General features: G+C 38.1%; 2 protein-coding genes across 26 annotated transcripts in view; one reads left to right on the forward strand and one right to left on the reverse strand.

Annotated features, from left to right (window-relative positions):
• The window catches only part of PACRGL (parkin coregulated like), a 58,529-nt gene that overhangs the window by 28,501 nt on the left and 6,288 nt on the right, over positions 1-23,740 (forward strand). For 9 of the 19 annotated variants that reach the window (XM_031009906.3, XM_031009903.3, XM_031009907.3 and 6 more), the window contains 2 exons: positions 4-84; positions 2,485-3,569. In XM_031009906.3, coding sequence (XP_030865766.1) covers positions 4-84; positions 2,485-2,541 — 138 coding nt within the window. In that variant the 3' untranslated portion in view covers positions 2,542-3,569. The other 10 variants (XM_031009913.3, XM_063705091.1, XM_063705090.1 and 7 more) reach the window with 4 other exon arrangements.
• KCNIP4 (potassium voltage-gated channel interacting protein 4) overlaps positions 3,822-23,740 on the reverse strand; it is a 1,217,373-nt gene continuing 1,197,454 nt past the window's right edge. For all 7 annotated transcript variants that reach the window (XM_063705093.1, XM_063705092.1, XM_063705094.1 and 4 more), the window contains 4 exons: positions 9,898-10,005; positions 7,935-8,039; positions 7,270-7,332; positions 3,822-5,357 (listed from right to left, as the gene is read on the reverse strand). In XM_063705093.1, the coding sequence (XP_063561163.1) occupies positions 5,310-5,357; positions 7,270-7,332; positions 7,935-8,039; positions 9,898-10,005 (324 nt within the window). In that variant the 3' untranslated portion in view covers positions 3,822-5,309. The remainder of the gene's footprint in view (positions 5,358-7,269; positions 7,333-7,934; positions 8,040-9,897; positions 10,006-23,740) is intronic.

Genomic DNA, 23,740 nt, shown 5'->3' on the forward strand with positions numbered 1-23,740 from the left:
AAGCTTTCCAAGAGATTAATGGACAAGAAATTCAAAGAGCCAATCACCAGCGCATTACAAAAGCTAGAGCAACGTGGTGGAAGTGTAAGTAGAATATTATTCCTTAAGTCTTTTTTTTTTTTTTTTTAACTTTTAGGTGTATTACTAAATTGACATGTATATATATTTAACATATACTATCTCATTTCAGCCACAGGTAACTATGTGAAATTGATGCTGTTATTTTCCTTTTAGAACTCAAGAGTTTCTGTCTCTAGGTCACACTGTTCTCAAGCCCTGCGACTCAGACCAGACTCAGGTTGAATAAATATAGGGCTTGTGTACACTTTCACAGTGCTTAATGTGGCACTCAATGTGGCACAGTGGTACAGTTTTTTTCTTAAAAGTATTTTCAGTGGTTTAGTTTTGACCATCGAAAAGTTCAGAAAACCGAACGATTAACTTAGCTCTTTGAGGAAAAATACCTTTTTCTCTTTCATTTGCTGCCTTTTCTGACTCAGACGTCCAGATGATTACACTATTCTGTCTGTAAGTGCGTGCATACCCCCATAGGTGTACACACACACACACACACACACACACACACACGGACACATATGCACACACAGTGCTGGAATAGTTTAATTGGTTATTCTAACTTTTCAAGGTACAAAATATGGAGGATTTCATAACTGTATGGTGTCAAATTACTAGACTAATTGAATTTTTAGCATTTGAAGGAAGCATTCAGATAATCTCGTCTTAGAAATATTTTCATAAAAGCAGTCCTTGCTTTTGGAAATTTTGTTTAATCAGATCTTAATGATAGAATTGCATGTGACCATCTTAACATTGCATAACTTAGTTCCATTGTAGGTACTTCTAAAGGAATTAGTTATGAGAAAATTTACCTGATCATATACAATTTTAAAATGGCAGACATAAAGCTTTAGCGAAATACCTCATTTGACCAATCTCAATGAGTTGTTTGATTGATTATATTCTTTCCATGATGGATGCCTTGAATACAGTTGACAAGAGGAAGTAAGTGCCTAAGCCTACTAGATAATGAATTTCTTTGTTGTGTTTGGGTCCTAGGCAGAGCATTAACATTCAGACACCTTGTTGAGGAGATGTGCAGAACTTTCCCCTAGCTAATCCCATGTCTCCTCTGCAGCAAGGAAATTCTTGCTTGCTCTTCTGAGAATTTAAATGCAAAATATATTTCTCCTTTCTTCTTCTGTGGAGTGGAAGTGAACAAATGCTAAATAATGATGCCACAGCTTTTCAGTGGGAAACGCTCCCTAGGTGATTTTCCATATCCTGTGGGCCGGTATGGGAAATGGGACAAGTAGAAAGGGACAGGCCAAGCATGTTAGATTTTGTGGTGGGAGTGGAGGGGGTGTGGAGGAGGAGATAGTATACGTGTAAATAAAGTTTAGAAACGGCACATTAAGATTTGGAAGGGGAACACAGAGCTGTAGTTGAGTAATCCAGATCCCAGAAATATCAAATTCTTTTTTTACTACTCCATCTTACTAGCTTTGAATGTTGCTAATACAGAATTTTAAAAAAGATTTTGTAGCTACAAGGGCTGTTATTATTTTTTCTGACTCCTCTTGTTTCCTCCTTCTTATGTCCTACATAATATTTTAATAATGATTGATGTAATTGGAATAGAAAATTTTCTATTGCAATTACATACCAAAGACTTTCTCTTGGCTTATTATTGTGCTAATTTCTGTTACTTCATAATCCTTCATGAAACTAATGAATGCTCTTCTTTCTAAGACCTTAAAAGCTTATATATCTCTTTTTTTCTTAAAATATTAGAAATTAGGTCTTTAGAAATGAGTGTTCTCAGTTGTGGTTTCTCATTTCTTGGGACTTGTGTATATCAATGATGGAACTATTCAACTTCTGGATACAGGAAAATATCTGTTACAGATAGTCACAGTGTTACTTTCTTAGAACTGATCTGCCTTAAATTGAAATCAGTTCATTCTTAGCCTGATTTGATTTTTTTTCTAAGTGAAATGCATATTTATTTTGGAAAAGGCACAACGCAAATCCTGATCTTTATTGATTGTGTGGGAACTTATTACATGGCAGGTACTCTGCTGAGTACTTTTTAGACATGAAACCCATTTACTCTTCCTAGCCATCAGAGGGAGATTTTGTTGTTATCTCTCTCTAAAGATCACGGAACTTAGGCACAGAAAAGTAATCAGTCCAGGTTTGACGAATAAGTGACTAGTAGATGCTGAATTCAGATACTGGTAGTCTGGCTTCTAACTACTTCTCTAGTTAGATACTTCAAAAAAAGAGAAAGAAACAGCCTATATTTTATTTAACTCAGCAAAAAGTCCTTCTTATTTCATCATTTTGTTCTTACCCCTTTTTGTTCGAGTTTTAGATACTTTCTAGGCATATTCCTGCAAATATAATACCTATTAGGGGAACTCTGCATGATACTAATGATGCTCAATTTTTTTCTGTTGACAGGGGAGCCTTAGCATCATCAAATCTAAAATTCCAACATACTGCTCCATATGCTGTTGAAGAAGGGAGCCAACAAAAATTGTTTTTTCTACCTGTTGACGTGTCAAGCACTGACCGTGGGTACTCATTTATTTTATTCTTTTGTAAATCACAGCCACCATTCATTATTTACTAGGTTAAGATGAATAGACACTGAATCAAAGTTATTCATCAACAAAAAAGAACAGTTACTAATGGAAAGTTATTAAAATAAGTTCTATAAGAGTACAATTTTGAGGTTTATTTTTTGTATTTTTATTATTTGTGCGAAGAACCATTACTGAGTTTGCAAGATAAGATGTATTTGTATTTTCTAGTGTCTTTTTATTTATAACACTTTTTTGGCAATCAGTTTGTAGCTGTGCCCTTATTTTTATAGATAGTTTGCCATTTCTTGGGTTTAATGTTTAACAAGGCTATAGAAATTTAAAATAGTGGACAAATGTTTGTGAATACACTTTTAAAAAATTGTTTTAAAAGAGAAAAGCGGTCTTGCTTTGTTGCCCAGACTGGAGTGCAGTGGCATAATCAGCATAATCAATCATAGCTCACTGCAAGCCTCAAATTTTTGTGCTCAGATGATCCTTTCATCTCAGCCTCCTGATTAGCTGGGACTATAGGCGTGTGCCACCATGCCCAGCTAATTTTGAAATTTGCTTGTAGAGAGAGATGGGATCTCACTTTGTTGTCCAGGCTGGTCTCAAAATTCTGGTGAGTGATCCTCCCACAATGGACTTCCAAAGTGCTGGGATTACAGGCGTGAGCCACCATGCGTGGCCCCATGAATACACTATTAATATTGTTTGTAAATATGTATTTTATACTGTACAATGCTTGGAAAATTTTCAGAGTATTCTAGTTTAAAAATTTTTTTCTAATTCTGTAAATTCTATTGCAAGTATGTTGTTTATACAACTCATTACAACTACCTAAATTTTAGGTGTTAACTGTATTTAAGTAAATGTGTTATATTTGCATTTCATAGCCAGAAAATACTGATGTTCACTTAAAGATATTCAGCAATTAAAATGTTAAAACTTGTACATGCATTCATTGATTTTGTTGTGCTTATGTTTAGCAATTTTTAAGAAGCTTTTAAAATATAGTATAGACATAGTTCAGAATTTTGATGTAATAGAAGCAATTCCCTCTGGCTACAACAGCTGCCTGCCTGCTGGCCTTGCTTTTACCTGTTTTCATTGCATTGAGCACCATCCAGAGCTATCTGCCATCTAGAAAGTACTGTAAGAAAGATTTAATTAATTACAAAATTTCTTGGAAAAGACCTGTAACATAGACAGTAGAGTTATAAACATTTTATTTTGCTTTTATTTTTTCTTTTTGAAATACAAAATGTGCACATTGAGTTTACACAAACACGCGATGGCAAATTTCAGTGTACATGTATTGTACTACTCTTAATTTCTACACTGGTGATAGCAGGGCAGCTTTCAACATCCTATCTCTACACCAGAATAGATACCTGATTTATTGTTGCAAAGACAGTTGCAAATTTCCTCCTTCTGTAGCCTCTTGGTCTTTGTGATATTTCTACAAAACAGGGACGATGTGTGTGGCTTTAGTAATGTGGCAACTTTACAGTTTTGGCTAAGATGATTAAAAATAATCTGAATTATTATGATGAGCTAAATCATACTGTAATCTGGATTATTTGTTGAGCACTTATTTTCTACTAAATCTTGGTAGTAGGGTAGTAGTTGTCAATGTAATGGAACCACTGGTGCTTTCAAAGTGAATTTTGTTTGCTGTTTGTTTGTTCCTAGTAGACAGTGGGGTAGTCAAGGTTTCTTTCTTTGTCCCTGAATGGCTTGTAATATAAATAAACATGCTGTAAGGAAGTCAGGGGAAAGAGGACAGATTTGGCCTTTAATGCTGTTAGGATTACTTGTTATTAAGCATTACTATATACTATTACTATATACTGGAGGATAGATAATCCTGACCCTTTGCATATGTCTGTAAACATCCTTGTTTTGTTTGATGCCTTCTTCAACTTCCACTTAATGATTGATACAATAAGATTGAACAAATCCAAAATTATTATATAGGCCTTGGCTGTAACATATTATGGAAAATTAAATGCTTATTAAAATAAGTTTTATTAGGCATATGCTGATATCTGATAATAAACTAATTTTTAAACTAATTTTTAAATGTTTAAAAATGCCAGATAAAATTAATTAATTTCTAACAGAAGGTGGGAAGGCCATAGAAACTGGAACTATGTGTTTTTTAATTGTAATCTTGTTTACTTAAAAAAGTATATAAATGGAATTACAGCATTCAAACATGAAAATTAATTTCTGGAAATTAAATGCAGATGTCACTATATTTATATTAGAAAACCATTCAAAATCCTAGGACTGAATACATATCTAGGACTGAATACATATAAATGAGTAGCAAAAAACACTGATATTTTAAAATCACTGATATGTGAAAGCCTCAATAATCTCATGGCTAAGGAACCAATAAAACTATATGCCAGATTCTATTACTTTTGAATATTCACAGAGTATGAAATGAGTTAGACCATCCCATGAACTCAGTGGCATTATGACATGAACTCAGTGGCATTATGAAAAGGATGCAGATTTATAACTGAAAGCTCAAATCTTTTGGGGATTGCTTTATATTAAAACAAAGCTTGTTTGCATAATATGCTTCAGTGTCAAGCTGAGCAATCTATGCTAAAAGTGGTAGCTCCAGCTTTAAGGGTGGTAGAATAGTTCACATTTGTCTGTTGGATTCAGGATCTATTTGACAAGTTAAATCACATTTTCAAAGAGCTGCATGGAGCGCATTATGTTTTCATCCTGTAAGGGAGAAACATAGAGCGATTAAATTCAGCATATCTACAAGGAAAAGTACACTATTTTGCCCCTGAGTATTGCCTCCTCCCATCAACCACCTCAACCACCTATGCCAAAAGCTCAAATATTAAGTGTTTGCAAATGTAAATGCCATTCTATCCATTTTCCACATAGATGACTATCATAGATGACTATGAAGGACCCATTTTATATTTTGTGGAGTCTATTGACCAGGCATTAAACCACTTTATTTAAATCTTTACTTGGTATTTATTAATAGAGGATATTTCTCAAATCATAATGCCAAAATGGAAACTACAGAGGCGCAGAGGTATGTCAAAGCAAATGAGAATTTTGGCATTCTGTGTAGATCACAGGCCAAATCACACAGACTTTTATACAGGTACAAGGAAAATTTGTGTGTATGAGCCAGCAGTTCATGAAGATTGGAGGCTGGCGCATAGGAGGCAGGGTGGTGGATTAAGAGGTAACATGTTTGCAGTAATCATCTCTCTCTCTGTCTGCTAGTTGTGGCTAAATCTGCATGGCCTGAAGGAGCCTTTAAAAATGAATGGTCTCTCAATTACAGAGAAAGAATTGGGGAGCAGAAACCGCTGCTCAGTGGCTGTGTTCAGTTTAGCATATTCTTTAGAAATGAGTTAGGGGACAGACTTTGGGCATTATTGGAGCACTTGTCAGTTGCATGTGAATAGCACTTACTGAGCTGTTTATGGTAGTGGTAAATGGTGGCTGAACCTGGTGGCTGAACCAATAATGGCTTCCACTGCTAGAAACCAAGTAACATCACTGTCAAGCAGCTTAATGTCACCAAATTAATTCTCTCAAAGACCACCGCATGGAAATCCAAGTTGAGAGACAAGCAGACATCCAGAAATGTAAGAACAACAATTTAAAAATAAAGAGAAAAACTAAAGAAACAACGGATTTCTTTGTTTTCAGGATTATTTGAAAAATTCTTTTTTTCTTTTTTTATTTTTGAGGCAGAGTCTATTTCTGTTGCCCATCATTCTGGAGTGCAGTGGCACAATCATGGCTCGACTGGGATCAAGTGATCTTCCTGCCTCAGCCTCCCAAGTAGCTGAGACTTCAGCCATGTGCCACCGTGCCCAGCTAACTTAATTTTTTTTTTGTAGAGATAGGGTCTTGCTATGTTGCCCACATTGGTCTCAAAATCCTGGCCTTAAGTTATCTTCCCGCCTCAGCCTCCCATAGTGCTGGGATTACAGTTGTGAGCTACTGTACCAGGCCTTAACAATTTTTAACTGTGGTTCTGCCCACACATCAAGTCAAATAATTCTAAGTAAGCTAACACTGGTTTCTTTGATAACAGGCTACTACCTGGAGTTCTCTTCAGAGAAAATTTTCCACTGTTTATTTTTTGTGACTGAAGACCATTAGTGAGTTCAGTCAAAGAGCCATTTCTTGTCCACATACACTAAAATCCACATACACTAAAACAATGACTTTTCTCTTAGAAATCAGATAGAAGCTTGGCCTGTTGTGATGCATACTTGGCTATCTAGGAATTCTAATGCTATGGAGATATGATAGATAATATATGAGTTATGCTAAGTTTGGGCAAAGAGCAATTCAAATCTCATGTATGTTTTATCCTCCATGAATACTCTCTAAGGAATTTGGGAATCAACACAGTACATGTACAACTTTTGTATCCCCAGGGTTTCCTCCATAGCCTGACTCAGTAGGCACTCTAAATGTTGATTATGTAATTGGTGCTTGTTTTCAGAGTGGTAGGCTTATGCTGCATGTTGTAGAAGTGGTAAACTTAGGCATATGATCTCTATATTTCGCCCAGTTCATGGTAGATAGCTGCTAATACTCAGTTTAGCTGTTATGATGATGAATTGATAGTTATTACACTTTCATTACTTACTTTTTGGCAGCTTTCAATGAACTCATCTATGGTAACAACCCCATCTTTATTTTTGTCCATTTTCTGTTCAGGAAGAAAACAAAAAATTGTATTTAGACTTATCCCTTAATACCCTCACACCTGGACCAAATGAGCTGAAGCTGATAAAAAGAAAACCTAGCTGCTTATTTCACGTGGAGGAACTGTTTCAGAGCAGGAACCAGCAGTTTCTTAGCGATAAAAATGATAGGGCCAAATGCTTCTGGCTTTTCAATATAATGTGGTGAAGATTTAGAGTCACTCTGTCCTAGGTAAAATCCCACCTTCTAGATATGACAGAGCTTGGGCAATTTGCTGAAACTTTCAGAGCTTGCTTTTTGTCTCATCTGTAAGATGAGATTAATGAGGATTTATAGGATTCTTGTAAAAACTGAATGAAAACAAAACTTGTGAAACATGAGAACTGTTTAGTGTTGTATCTTGGATTTAGTGAATGTTCAATAAATGTAGTTATCAGCATTGTAAATTCAAAACCAAAGCTATTAAATTAATAGGATGGTAAATACTGTTTTGTTTCAGTAAAAATTATTTTCCTTTGCTCTCTTTTGAATCATCGTGGTGCGTGGCAAACATCAGGAAATTTTCTCCTAACTTCATGCCCTCTTGACTTCTGTTTTCATTCCTACCTGAAAAAATGTTTCGACGTGTTGTCTGGGAGCATCTTCTTTGAGGACAGGATATGTACATTTACCCATCATATCGTATATTGCTTTCATTATATCAAGCATTTCCTGAAAAATAAAAGGCACTCACGTGAGGCTGCACACATGTATGAAGAAACCAGTCTAAGAAGCTCTGACAGATTTTTCCTACTCAATTTTAAATTTTTGACTTTTTGTTTGTTGGATTCTTTGTTAGACGACTGTTGGTTGTCCCAAAGGAAAAGGCAACAAACAGCTTTCTGCCTTAAGAGCAGAAGAATCAGAATTTAAGAATGAATTCTGATCTCTTGGTTTCAAAAGGAAGCAAATTTCCATATAGATATCTACTATAGTCAGGAAAAGAATATGCTGGCTTAATGTTTGGATTTCTATAGACTTTAAGTAGACTATGTTTATTTAATTGATTATATATCTTATGTGTTGATCATCAGTTTCCATCTATTGAGAATCAAATATACGGCACACCGTATATTGAGAAAAAGCACCATTTAGAATTAGTGAAATTAATTGGTAAGTCTTAAAGTTCATTAGGGTTTTTGTTGTATTTTTCCTGCTGTGGCTTTAACTTAAGTCACATGTGAAGACTAGTCAAAAAATTTTGACCCTGGGAAACACCTTGAAATTTTATTATTAACTTTTTCTCTAAAACAGTCTAATTTTTGCCTTACCACTTTCATTCTTATGAGAGTAAAAATAATATCTAATAACTTAACATTTAGATTTATTGTTGCACATTTGTTTCACGTGAAAGATCTCTCAATTAGGTTGATAATACAGGTCTAATATATATTTACTTTTAAGAGTATTCAATTATATTATAAATGATAGAGTAATTTGTAAACAGGTGAAACCTTTTAAGATGTTTTAAGCATAGATAAGTAGCAAGTAGTTTGTTAGACACAGGCGGAATTCTTGAGATGTGTTAAACACAGGTAAGAATTGAAGAACAAGAGATACTTAAGGTATCCTAAGTATCTGGGTAATAAATATTCATGATATAAAAATATACAAGAAGCACCAACTATTTAGGATATGCTCCATATACATGAACACTTAATAGCCATAAGGTCTTAATTTGGCACCCACTAGTGACACCTATTCTGGCCCCAGGTGTCCTCTGTGCAAGAAACACAAGTGAAACCCATTACTACTTATCAGGCTATACTTGTGACCTGGCACACTTGCACCTGTGTCTCTCCAGTAGCGCAAGTTCATGTCATTGGCTGTTGGCCCTGGGCACCTTTTGTCTGTGGGACCTCTTGCTCAAAACTCAATTCTGGGGAAGGCTCGTGAGGCAAAGAGAGACAGGACATAGGCACACTGAGAATGCCCAGGATTTAGGGAGTGTGGTCTTTCAACCCCATTTGCAGCCTATCCTGCGTGGTTAACTTACCCCATCCCTTTCTTTACTTCTCGCTGTGTTTTAAATTGGTTTAATAAACTGTGTAATACGAGTATCTTAATTTGGTCTGTGAACCTTGTTTCCTGGATAGTCTGCCTCAACATGCATTTGGAGACCCCACCATTGCGTCAGGTCATTCCACAATCCCCATGATTGTAAAATTTCATTTCCTTATGGATCACATGCTGTGGGGAAAAGAAAGGCTTCAGGCTAAATATTGAAACATGGGTTGGATACATTTTCTTTCTATCTGATTCCAACCATGATCTTTATTCCATTCACAGTATTTATTAAGATGCCAGCAGGAAACAAGGGTGTAATCTTTATGTGTTATATATTTACTTTGGAGCTTCACCATAAACTATTTCTATCCCAAGTTTTTAATTATACATTTTTCTTCCACTACATAAAATATTTTGGATTTCCTCAAAAAAAACTTTTCAAATTAATAATTGCAATTAATATTTTAAAGTTAAGAAATGAAAATGGTCCAAATTACTGTGATGTTGGTGAGGCATCCCTTACCTCTTTAGTGATGTAGCCATCTTTATTTATGTCATACAGATTAAATGCCCAATTGAGTTTTTCTTGTACTGTCCCCCGGAGCAAAATGGAAAGACCTTTGATGAAATCCTGAAAAGAAATAAAAATTCAATTTTATATGACATTTTTTAAAAAACAAAAACAAAAAAAACAAATGATGTAAGTAAGGGCTACAACCCTCTGGATCTTGAAATTTGTTTAGCAAAATGATTGACGTGTTATTGGTTGTATAGTTGTCAGACTTCTCTGTGGGCATAAATCACTTCTTAGTCTTAACATTTTCATATTCTAATTGGAAACTGAGTTAAATCAATGGTCGTACTGGAAATTGTACCAGTGCATACCCACACAGCTAGAGGCTTGAGTATAAGTGGTATTGGCTTTCCACTGCAAGTGCACATGATTTACTAAAAGAATCTAATAATAGTTTTTTTCAAAAAAATACAAGTGTACACATAACACACTTCAATGAAAAAATGTTTGCTAATAAGAAATGTGGCTGTCCATAAAAGATAAACCAATTGTGGTCTTTAATTAGAAATCCAGTTATAATTTACATGTGGACAGTGGGTAAGAGCATGGAACTGGAAAGGACAGACTGCCTGGATTCACCCTCCAGCTATATTACTGGATGGCTTTGTGTCTTCAGGCAACTTAACATCCCTTTGCCTCAATTTTCGTATCTGTAAAATGGAGCTAATAATAGTATCTACCTCTTCACAATTTTATGAGGATTAAAAAAGAGGCTGCTTATAACAGTCCTTGGCAACGACATTGGCTATGTAAGTTTTTGTTAAGTAAATGGAGCCCTCAGTTTGTATCCTGGTTAAGCTGGTTTGATTGCATTGCAGACTGGCCAGATTAACTTGATTAAATTCATTTAGTGTTTTTTTTTTTTTTGTTTGTTTGTTTTTTTGAGTTGGAATCTCGCTCTGTTGCCCAGGCTGGAGTGCAGTGGCACGATCTTGGCTCACTGCAACTTCCACCTCCCACCTTCCAGGTTCAAGCCATTCTTCTGCCTCAGCCTCCGGAGTAGCTGGGACTACAGGCACCCGCCACCATGCCTGACTAATTTTTGTATTTTTGGTAGAGATGGGGTTTCACCATGTTGGCCAGGTTGGTGTCAAACTCCTGACCTTGTGATCTGCCCACCTCCGCCTCTCAAAGTGCTGGGATTACAGGCGTGAGCCACCACGCCCGGCCAGATTTGTTGTTGTTATGTACAGCAGGGTTAACGTTACAATGTGCTGTATTCAGTTTATAATCCACTTTTAGGTAGGAATGAGAGCAGAGGGGAAATCCAAAAGTCTTCTGGGTGAATTTGCATTATATCTCCCTTTCTCACATTCCTTCCTTTTATAGCTGTATTTCTATCTGAATTTCTCAAAATGTTTTTTCTTTTTTAAATAAGTAACATCCATATAGTTCAACATTTAAAAATTGTGTAAGCTGCCTGGTGAAAAATCTTTCTTCCCTTCCTGGACCCAGCCACCTGTTCCTTTCACTCATAGACTACTGGCATAAATAGTTTGTATTTACTTCCAAGGAATTTTTGTGCATACACAAGTATAAGATATATTTGTTTTACTAGCTAACAGACTTCTATACTTTTTTTTCCACTTAAGCATAAATCAGGGAAACAATTTGAGTTTCCATTGTATATGTAAATGCATCATAGTTTATTTAACCAAATTGTTCTTTTACATTTTTTCTCATCGTTATTTCTAGGTATTTTAATATTTCTGTTGCTGTTGTAAATGAGATTTTTTTTCTATCATATATTCTAAATTAGTTGTTTGTATGTATGAAAGCCATTGATTTCTGTATGATAATTTTGTACCCTGTCAATTTGCTGACATACGTTGGTTTTCTTCTGGGTTTTCATGTGTGCAATATTAGCTGCAAATGGAATTAATTTTACCTTTTTTTTCTAATTTTTATATGTTTACTTTTTTCTAATTATATGGCCTAATATCTATAGAACAATATTACATAATGAAAATGATAATAGATATTCTTAGTTTTTTCTTGAACTTGAGGATATTTCAATTCACTTTTAAGCATGATACTTACTTTTATCATGGTAAAGAATTATACAACCCTTCCACTTAAGCAAATTTATCAAGAATGGCCACAGACCTTTTTTGGCAAAAATGAAAAAGACAAAAACAGAAATAATTGTCAAATTCATATTGCAAGGGACCCTGAATAGCCCAGTCAATTTTAAGAAAGAAAAACAAACTTGGAGGACTCACACTGCCCAATATCAAAACTTAGTACAAAGTTACATTAATCAAAACAGTGTGGTACTGGCATAAAGACAGATGTATAGAACAGTAGAATAGAATTGAGTCTAGATATAAACCAGCTGTCTGTGGCCAATTGATTTTTGATAATGGTGCCAAGACCATTCAATAGCTATGGAAAGAGTAATCTCAATATATGGTGCTGTGGCAACTGGGTCACCATACTTAGTTTGCTTCCCATTGACATGAAGGGTAGAATGTCAAGTGAGAGAAAAACAAAATTCCAGAGAAAGCCACAAGGAATTCCAATATTTGGCAGGCACAGAGAAGAGAAGCTGGCAAAGCATCTTGAAAAGAAGTTGCTAAAGAAGTGAGTCAGGAGAACAGAGCATTTCCCTAGGAAAGGATTGTTCATTTTGCTGCCAAGGTTGGAAAAATGTTCACTGGACCAGCAACATGGAGGTCACCAGCAAGTGATAGGGAACGGTCCAGTGGAGTAGGAGTGAAGAGTAATTTTTAATGAGGAGCACTTTGAATACTGAAGAGAAGATTCTAAAAAGAGTAAGAGTCAGAAATGGGCTGTGCTCTTGAGAAGGTGGGGAGGATCCAGAACACGGGTAGATGGGCCGATCTGAGAAGGGAGTTGATACATGAGACAGAAGGACATGGTGTGGATGCCAGCAGCTGCTTTGCAGGTGGGAAGATGACTGTGTTTCTGTCCGATAGCTTTAGTGAGTGTGAGCTGTTTGAGAGTGAGGAGCCTGGTAGAAGAGGTAAGAATCTGAGGTTTGAGGAGAGAGGCAGAAGCGCTGATACTAAGCAGTAAGGTGACATGCAAATTAGAGAAAGACCTCCCTCAAATTATTTCCCTGCCATATTTTAGAAAATTATTTATGACATAGAATGTAGTTTAGTTAAAAGGTAATGACAGCCCTTGGAGGTATGAGTGTACATCTTGCACAACCAGCAGGTTGGGGATCATGGCTCATGCCTGTAATCCCAGCACTTTGGGTGGTGGAGGTGAGAGGGTTGTTTGAGTCCAAGAGTTTGAGAGCAGCCTGAGCAATGTAGCCAGATCCAAATTAACAGCAAGAAAAACAAATTAACTGGGTATGGTGGTGCACACCTGTCGTCCCAGCTACCTGGGAGGCTGAGATGGGAATCACTTGAGCCCAGAAGGTCGAGGCTACAGTGAACTATGATTGCACCACTGTGCTTCAGCCTGGATGACAGACCAAGACTCTGTCTCAAAAAAAAAAAAAAAATCCTTAGCTTTTTCAGAAGGCATAAAATATACATTGCAGAACATAGAGCCTTATTCAAGGAAGATTGCTGAGCAGTTTTGAAAGGCTAGATGAGATTGATTGTTATCAATGTAAACCATATTTTTAAAAATTCACAATGTAGTAATGTCATTAATTGTAAGGGGAGCTGGCTACAGGGTCTTTGAAAACATGCTTAGAATATTGGTTCTCAAAATACAATGTGCAACACAATCACCTGGGGAGCGTGCCAAAAGATTTATGGGACCTACTCCAAGAATTATGATTCATTAGGTTGGAGTGGGACCCCAAAATTTACATGTCTGACACGTTCCAAGGGGAAGCCTGTACTGCTTCCAGGGATCACACTTTGAGAACCACTGGCCTACAGCACTCATCACTGGCATTGACCTCACCACTACATAAAACAGCAGAGAAACAATGAAAGATTTAAAGATAGCACTTTTGGGGAATCCCCCCAAGATGGCTACATAGGAACAGCTCCAGTCTACAGCTCCCAGCATGAGCAACGCAGAAGATGGGTGATTTCTGCATTTCCAACTGAGGTACCAGGTTCATCTCACTGGGACTTGTTGGACAGTGGATGCGGCCCACAGAGTGTGAGCCGAAGCAGGGTGGGGCATCGCCTCACCCGGGAAGCGCAAGGGGTTGGGGAATTCCCTTTCCTAGCCAAGGGAAGCTGTGACAGATGGTACCTGGAGAATCGGGACACTCCCTGCCAATATTGTGCTTTTCCAACAGTCTTAGCAAATGGCACACCAGGAGATTATATACTGCACCTGGCTCAGAGGGGCCCACACCCACAGAGCCTTGCTCACTGCTATCGCAGAAGTCCGAGATCGAACTGCAAGGCAACAGTGAGGCTGGGGGAGGGGCGTCCACCATTGCTGAGACTTAACTAGGTAAAGCAGCCAGGAAGCTCAAACTAGGTGGAGCCCACTGCAGCTCAAGGAGGCCTGCCTGCCTCTGTAGATGCCACCTCTGGGGGCAGGTCATAGCTGAACAAAAGGCAGCAGAAACTTCTGCAGACTTAAACATCCCTGTCTGACAGCTTTGAAGACAGTAGTTCTCCCAGCATGGAGTTTGAGATCTGAGAACAGACAGACTGCCTCCTCAAGTGGGTCCCTGACCCCTGAGTAGCATAACTGGGAAACACCTCCTAGTAGGGGCCGACTGACACCTCATACAGCCAGGTGCCCCTCTAAGACAAAGCTTCCAGAGGAAGGATCAGGCAGCAACATGTGCTGTTCTGTAGCCTCTGCTGGTGATAACCAGGCAAACAGGGTCTGGAGTGGACCTCCAGCAAACTCCAACAGACCTGCAGCTGAGGGTCCTGACTGTTAGAAGGAAAACTGACAAACAAAAGGGAATAGCATCAACATCAACAAAAAGGACATCCACACCAAAACCCCATCTTTAGGTCACCATCATCAAAGACCAAAGGTAGATAAAACCAGAAAGATGGAGAGAAACCAGAGCAGAAAAGCTGAAAAGTGTAAAAATCAGAGAACCTCTTCTCCAAAGGAATGCACCTCCTCGCCAGCAACGGAACAAAGCTGGATGGAGAATGACTTTGACGAGCTGACAGAAGTAGGCTTCAAAAGATCAGTAATAACAAACTTCTCCGAACTAAAGGAGGATGTTCAAATCCATCGCAAAGAAGCTAAAAACGTTGAGAAAAGATTAGACGAATGGCTGACTAGAATAAGCAGCGTAGAGAAGACCTTAAATGACCTGACAGAGCTGAAAACCATGGCACAAGAACTATCTGATGCATTCACAAGCTTCAGTAGCCATTTTGATCAAGTGGAAGAAAGGGTATCAGTGATTGAAGATCAAGTGAATGAAATGAAGCGAGAAGAGAAGTATAGAGAAAAATGAGTTAAACAAACAAAGCCTCCAAGAAATATGGGACTATATGAAAAGGCCAAATCTACGTCTGATTGGTGTACCTGAAAGTGACAGGGAGAATGGAACCAAATTGGAAAACACCCTTCAGGATATTATCCAGGAGAACTTGCACAACCTAGCAAGGCAGGCCAACATTCAAATTCAGGAAATACAGAGAATGCCACCAAGATACTCCTTAAGAGCAATTCCAAGACACATAAATTGTCAGATTCACCAAAGCTGAAATGAAGGAAAGAAAGTTAAGGGCAGCCAGGGAGGTCGGGTTACCCACAAAGGGAAGCCCATCAGACTAACAGTGGAACTCTCGGCAGAAACTTTACAAGCCAGAAGAGAGTGGGGGCCAATATTCAACACTCTTATAGAATTTTCAACCCAGAATTTCATAACCAGCCAAACTAAGCTTCATAAGTGAAGGAGAAATAAAATCCTTTACAGACAAGCAAATGCTGAGAGATTTTGTCACCACCAGGCCTGCCTTACAAGAGCTTCTGAAGGAAGCACTAAACATAGAAAGGAGCAACTGATACCAGCCATTGCAAAAACAAGCCAAATTTTAAAGACCATCAAGGCTAGGAAGAAACTGCATCAACTAATGAGCAAAATAACCAGCTAACATCATAATGACAGGATCAAATTCACACATAACAATATTAACCTTAAATGTAAATGGGCTAAACGCACCAATTAAAAGACACAAACTGGCAAATAGGATTGTCAAGATCCATCAGTGTGCTGTATTCAGGAGACCCATCTCGCCTGCAGAGACAAACATAGGCTCAAAATAAAGGGATGGAGGAAGATCTACCAAGCAAATGGAAAACAAAAAAAAAGGCAGGGGTTGCAATCCTAGTTTCTGATAAAACAGACATTAAACCAACAAAGATCAAAAGAGACAAAGAAGGCTATTACATAATGGTAAAGGGATCAATTCAACAAGAAGAGCTAACTATCCTAAATATATATGCACCAATACAGGAGCACCCAGATTCATAAAACAAGTCCTTAGAGATCTACAAAGAGACTTAGACTCCCACACAATAATAATGGGAGGCTTTAACACCCCACTGTCAACATTACACAGATCAATGAGACAGAAAGTTAACAAGGATATCCAGGACTTGAACTCAGCTCTGCAGCAAGCGGACCTAATAGACATCTACGGAACTCTCCACCCTAAATCAACAGAATATACATTCTTCTCAGCACTACATCGCACTTATTCCAAAATTGACCACATAGTTGGAAGTAAAGCACTCCTCAGCAAATGTAAAAGAACAGAAATTCTAACAAACTGTCTCTCAGACTACAATGCAATCAAATTAAAACTCAAGATCGAAACTCACTCAAAACTGCACAACTGCTTGGAAACTGAACAACCTGCTCCTGAATGACTACTGGGTAGATAATGAAATGAAGGCAGAAATAAAGATGTTCTTTGAAACCAGTGAGAACAAAGACACAATGTACCAGAATCTCTGGGACACATTTAAAGCAGTGTGTAGAGGGAAATTTATAGCACTCAAAGCCCACAAGAGAAAGCAGGAAAGATCTAAAACTGATACCCTAACATCACAATTAAAAGAACTAGAGAAGCAAGAGCAAACACATTCAAAAGCTAGCAGAAGGCAAGAAATAACTAAGATCAGAGCAGAACTGAAGGAGACAGAGACACAAAAAACCCTTCAAAAAATCAATAAATCCAAGAGCTGGTTTTTTGAAAAGATCAACAAAATTGATAGACTGCTAGCAAGGCTAATGAAGAAAAGAGAGAAGAATCAAATAGATGCAATAAAAAATGATAAAGGGGATATCACCACTGATCCCACAGAAATACAAACTACCATCAGAGAATACTATGAACACCTCTACGCGAATAAACTAGAAAATCTAGAAGAATGGATAAATTCCTGGACACACACACCCTCCCAAGACTAAACCAGGAAGAAGTTGAATCCCTGAATAGACCAATAACAGGCTCTGAAATTGAGGCAATAATTAATAGCCTACCAACCAAAAAAAAGTCCAACACCAGATGGATTCACAGCTGAATTCTACTAGGGGTACAAAGAGGAGCTGGTACCATTTCTTCTGAAAATATTCCAATCAACAGAAAAAGAGGGAATCCTCCCTAACTCATTTTATGAGGCCAGCATCATCCTGATACCAAAGCCTAGCAGAGATACAACAAAAAAGAATTTTAGACCAATATCCCTGCTGAACATTGATGCAAAAATCCTCAATAAAATATTAGCAAACCGAATCCAGCAGCACATGAAAAAGCTTATCCACCACTATCATTTTGGCTTCATCCCTGGGATGCAAGGCTGGTTCAACATACACAAATCAATAAATGTAATCCATCATATAAACAAAACCAAAGACAAAAACCACATGATTATCTCAACAGACACAGAAGAGGCCTTTGACAATATTCAGCAGCCCTTCATGCTAAAAACACTCAATAAACTAGGTATTAATGGGACGTATCTCAAAATAAGAGTTATTTATGGCAAATCCACTGCCAATATCATACTGAATGGGCAAAAACTGGACTCATTCCCTTTGAAAACTGGCACAAGACAGGGATGCCCTCTCTTACCACTCCTATTCAACATAGTGTTGGAAGTTCTGCCCAGGGCAATCAGGCAGGAGAAAGAAATAAAGGGTATTCAATTAGGGAAAGAGGAAGTCAAATTTTCCCTGTTTGTGGATGACATGATTGTGTATTTAGAAAACCATGTCGTCTCAGGCCAAAATCTCCTTAAGCTGATAAACAACTTAAGTGAAGTCTCAGGGTACAAAAATCAATGTGCAAAAATCACAGGCATTCCTATACACCAATAATAGACAAACAGAGCCAAATCATGAGTGAACTCCCATTCACAATTGCTTCAAAGATAATAAAATACCTAGGAATCCAACTTATACGGGATGTGAAGGACCCTTATAAGGGTGTGAAGGACCCTTATAAGTTCACCCTTATGTGAACTACGAACCACTGCTCAATGAAATAAAAGAGGACACAAACAAATGGAAGAACATTCCATGCTCATGGATAGGAAGAATCCATATCGTGAACATGGCCATACTGCCCAAGGTGTAATTTATAGATTCAGTGCCATCCCCATCAAGCTACCAATGACTTTCTTCACAAAATTGGAAAAAACTACTTTAAAGTTCATATGGAACCAAACAGAGCCCACATTGCCAAGTCAATCCTAAGCCAAAAGAACAAAGCTGGAGGCATCACGCTGCCTGACTTCAAACTATACTACAAGGCTACAGTAACCAAAACAGCATGGTACTGGTACCAAAACAGAGATACAGACCAATGGAACAGAACAGAGCCCTCGGAAATAATACCACACATCTACAACCATCTGATCTTTGACAAACCTGACAGAAACAAGCAATGGGGAAAGGATTCCCTATTTAATAAATGGTGCGGGGAAAACTGGCTAGCCATATGTAGAAAGCTGAAACTGGATCCCTTCGTTACACTTTATACAAAAATTAATTCAAGATGGATTAAATACTTAAACGTTAGACTTAAAACCATAAAAACCCTAGAAGAAAACCTAGGCAATACCATTCAGGACATAGGCATGGGCAAGGACTTAATGACTTAAACACCAAAAGCAATGGCAACAAAAGCCAAAATTGACAAATGGGATCTAATTAAACTAAAGAACTTCTGCACAGCAAAAGAAACTACCATCAGAGTGAACAGGCAACCTACAAAATGGGAGAAAATTTTCGCAACCTAGTCATCTGACAAAGGGCTAATATCCAGAATCTACAAAGAAATTAAATTTACAAGAAAAAAAAAACCCTTCAAAAAGTGGGCGAAGGATATGAACAGACTCTTCTCAAACGAAGACATTTATGCAGCCAACAGACACATGAAAAAATGCTCATCATCACTGGCCATCAGAGAAATGCAAATCAAAACCACAATGAGATACCATCTCACACCAGTTAGAATGACAATCATTAAAAAGTCAGGAAACAACAGATGCTGGAGAGGATGTGGAGAAATAGGAACACTTTTACACTGTTGGTGGGACTGTAAACTAGTTCAACCATTGTGGAAGACTGGTGACTCCTCAAGGAGCTAGAACTAGAAATACCATTTGACCCAGCAATCCCATTACTGGGTATACACCCAAAGGATTATAAATCATGCTGCTTTAAAGACACATGCACATGTATGTTTATTGCGGCACTGTTCACAATAGCAAAGACTTGGTACCAACTCAAATGTCCATCAATGATAGACTGGATTAAGAAAATGTGGCACATATACTGGATTAAGAAAATATGGCACTATACAGCCATAAAAAGGATGAGTTCATGTCCTTTGTAGGGACATGGATGAAGCTGGAAACCATCACTCTCAGAAAACTATCGCAAGGACAGAAAACCAAACACCGCATGTTCTCACTCATAGGTGGGAATTGAACAATGAGAACACTTGGACATAGGATGGGGAACATCACACACGGGGGCCTGATGAGGGGTCAGGGGGATGGGGGAGGGATAGCATTAGGAGAAATAAATAATGTAAATGACGTGTTTATGGGTGCAGCACACCAACATGGCACATGTATACATATGTAACAAACCTGCACATTTTGCACATGTACCCTAGAACTTAAAGAATAATAATAATAAAAATATAAAATAAAAATATAGCACGTTTAAGTCAAGTGTGGACTTGTGTTGTTTGCCTCCCTAGCCCTAGTAGGTCCCAAATTTCCATTTGGTGCTCCATGATGTTCTGTGGAAGTTCACTTCATCTCTGAGTCTAGTGACAGAGCCATGACCTGGGCGAAGTCAGGAAGCACATTTTATCCCTTTGGCCGGACAACTGGATTTGTGGTTGCCATTTGACTAAACCTAGTCCAGGTCTAAGAATGACTCCCCAGACTCAGACTCTTGCTAGGAATGGTAGGACAGAGATGTGCTTCTTTCCTTGCTCAACAGGAGCAATGAATCATGGAGCCAAGGAGCTGTGGCCTCTTCTTGCAGCCCTACAGGGTCCCACCCTTAGGTTGTAGCCAGCCCCATCTCTGGCCTTTTTGTTGCTGTGAACCAATGAAATTACCATTTTTTTTTTTTAGTCACTTGGTGTATCCTTTTCTAGTATTTGTGAACAAAAGTATCCTGATTCACATGGTGACATCTAATTCACATCTTCTTGAATACTGTATATCCTGAAACAATTTACATTAAAAGATAGCTATGGTCTTAGAGCACCTCTCTCTTTTTATCCTGTGGGATGATATCAGTAAAGAGTTACTCAAAACAGGAATGATATCTTTTCGTGCAAAAGAAAAATGAGAAACTTAATGTGGCTTATAAGACTTTTGCTCTGTGCTTTTCTGAGTTGTAATTGAAGTCTCAAGTAGGAAGTGACAAACTTAACAACTCTCAATGAGTACTTTGCACAATTACTTTACTTGTAAATGTGAAAGGAGGTTATATCTGTTCCCTAAAGTACAAAAAATGATAAAGGGGTGGAGAGGTCTGTACCGAATTCTGGTTTCCATTCTCTTATTATCAAGGCAAAAGGAGAAAGACAGAGAGATTTGACTTTATAATAGCCTAGACTTGTTCAGTTGTGGATTCTGTACATCTGCCAAACCTTTAATGAGTGCCTCAGTGCTGGCCACTATGCTGGGGACAATCCTCCTGACTCCCCTGACTCCCTGCCAATCAAAGACTGCTATGGCTTAGAATGATGCATTTGCATGTAGTTGCCTTACTGGGTAATGAGATGACCAATGTCATTATTAACTGGCTTTGTTAGAAAAATTCCCCCAACTAGTGTAAATTAGTTCAACCATTGTGGAAGACTGTGGCGATTCCTCAAGGATCTAGAACTAGAAATACCATTTGACCCAGCCATCCCATTACTGGGTATATACCTAAAGGATTATAAATCATTCTACTATAAAGACACATACACATGTATGTGTACTGCAGCACTATTCACAATAGCAAAGACTTGGAACCAACCCAAATGTCCATCAGTAATACACTGGATAAAGAAAATGTGGCACATATACACCGTGGAATACTATGCAGCCATAAAAAAGGATTAGTTCATGTCCTTTGTGGGGAATGAAGCTGGAAACCGTCATTCTCAGCAAACTATCATCAGAACAGTAAACCAAACATTGCATGTTCTCACTCATAGCTGGGAATTGAACAATGAGAACACACGGACATATGAAGGGGAACATCACACACCAGGGCATGTCGGAGGGTGGGGGGCTAGGGGAGGGATAATATTAGCAGAAATACCTAATGTAGGTGATGAGTTGATGGGTGCAGCAAACCACCATGGCACACGTATACCTATGTGACAAAAATGCACACTCTGCACATGTATCCCAGAACTTAAAGTATAATTAAAAAAAAAAATCCCCCAACTGATAACTGCTATAGTTAACATCTAATAACTACTGAGCACATATTTGGTGCCAGACACAGAGCCAAGCCCTTTACTGACATTATGACTTTTTCATTTTTACATTATCTTATTAAGTAGCTTTGATTGCTGATGTTTTAGCAGTATGAACGCTAAGGTTAAGAGGGTTAAGTACTCAGCCTAGGGTCTCAGAGCCGCTGGGTGGCAAAATGGAGATTAGATCCCATCATACCAAATCCAGGGCTCCTCCTATCATATTTCTTCTGCCTTTCAGGTTTAAGCAAATTAAGTGGAAAACTCCCATTACCCTTTATCGTAGAATCAGATGGTCTCTCTACTGTACCTCTCAGTATGCTATTGCTATTATTCAAAATGTGTTCATTCCCTAACCATTTCTGTTTTCTAGAGATTTCCCAGGTAGCTAATCAATTTAGAAAAGTAACTGCAACAGCCTAGTTTTAAATTTGATTTTCATTCAAACTTTATTAATTTAGCCATTAGTTTTCCTTTAAAAGGAAAGGCATTTTACCAACATGCATATCATATATAATCATTACAACTAATTTCCCAAATTATAATCAATGTTCATTGCAATTACTGGTATTTTACATAAATATTATAAAAGCAATGTTATGCATGGTTCCATATCATTAACACCATACTAAATTTACATATAAAATTGGATATAATGTGCCCTAGGAAATTGGTGGTATATTTCTGACACATAAGTAATTTCAGGTAATGGAGTCACTAATAGTTTTTGCCTTACTCATCCTCTGGAAGCCAGCTATAAAAGTTTATATTAGGTGAACTGTATTAGGTAAAACCTTTGGCTTCTATATTATAGATAAATTAAGACTGTGCTGGAACTAAACTTGTTTCTAAAGTGAAGCAAACACAAATACAACATTATCATGAAATGACCAAAGTTACTATCATGGAGTGACCTAAGCTGCCATTAGCAAAAGAAACATTGTGGAGACTGGTACCCAGGACAGTCTTCCCTCAACCATCTCCTCTCCCTCCACTAACTGCTTCTACACCCAGGATAAACCTGCCTGCCCCATCTTGACTTAGTTCATTCCCTCACCTTAGTTCATTCCTTCTCCACTCTCAGCTTTTGTTTTTCTCTTCTCGGTGCTATTTCTCACTTAAGTTATGGGAGATGACCTTTTGGGATTCCTGGCCCAGAATCTTCGCAATTGTGGTACCCAGTCTGCATGAGCATGGAGTATGTGTGAGGAGGCTCTTGCCTGCCCCTGTTCATCCTGCCCCTGTGGTGACTGGCTGGATGACATTGCAGAAAGCTGCACCCTATTTTTTTTCATCTTGACTCCACAAAGCCATTTCACCCAGATAGCTGCCTACGCCCATATGAACTTTTCTTTTAAACATGACAGTTCTGTTGGAATACAATTCTACCAATTTTGTTTTAATTTCTTTTGAATTTGTTTCATGCTTCACCTCCAATACCTTTACTGGAGTTCAGGCTTTTATCAGCCCCTGTCTGCACTCTTGCAATACTTAGCTGCTAATTACACTCCATGTTTCCAGGAACGTAGCTCTGATAAATTAACATCCCTGCCAAAAATTCTACAAAGGCTCCTCATCTCCTACAAGATAGTCCAATCTCCTGCCTAAGACATGTCAGCTTCTGGCCTCTATCTCCTTCCCCAACCTTCGCTCTTGGCTCTCCAATTGTGTATTCTATCTTCTTGATGATTTACACGTTTCCCTTGGTTCCCAGGCCTGATATACTCTGTCCAGCCTCTGCCCCACTCTCCATTGCTTCCCATCCCATTCCAAGACTTTGTTCTCTTAAGGAGCTCCTGACTGTCCTTTAGACAGTCCATCAATTGCACTGAGCAGGCTTCCCTGCTACAGCCCCTTTTGTGCCAGTACCATTTCCTTGCTGGCCTCATTCATCATCTGCTTCCCTTTATCAGAGC

This window comes from Gorilla gorilla, chromosome 3 (genome assembly GCF_029281585.2).
Source record: "Gorilla gorilla gorilla isolate KB3781 chromosome 3, NHGRI_mGorGor1-v2.1_pri, whole genome shotgun sequence".
NCBI lineage: Eukaryota > Metazoa > Chordata > Mammalia > Primates > Hominidae > Gorilla > Gorilla gorilla.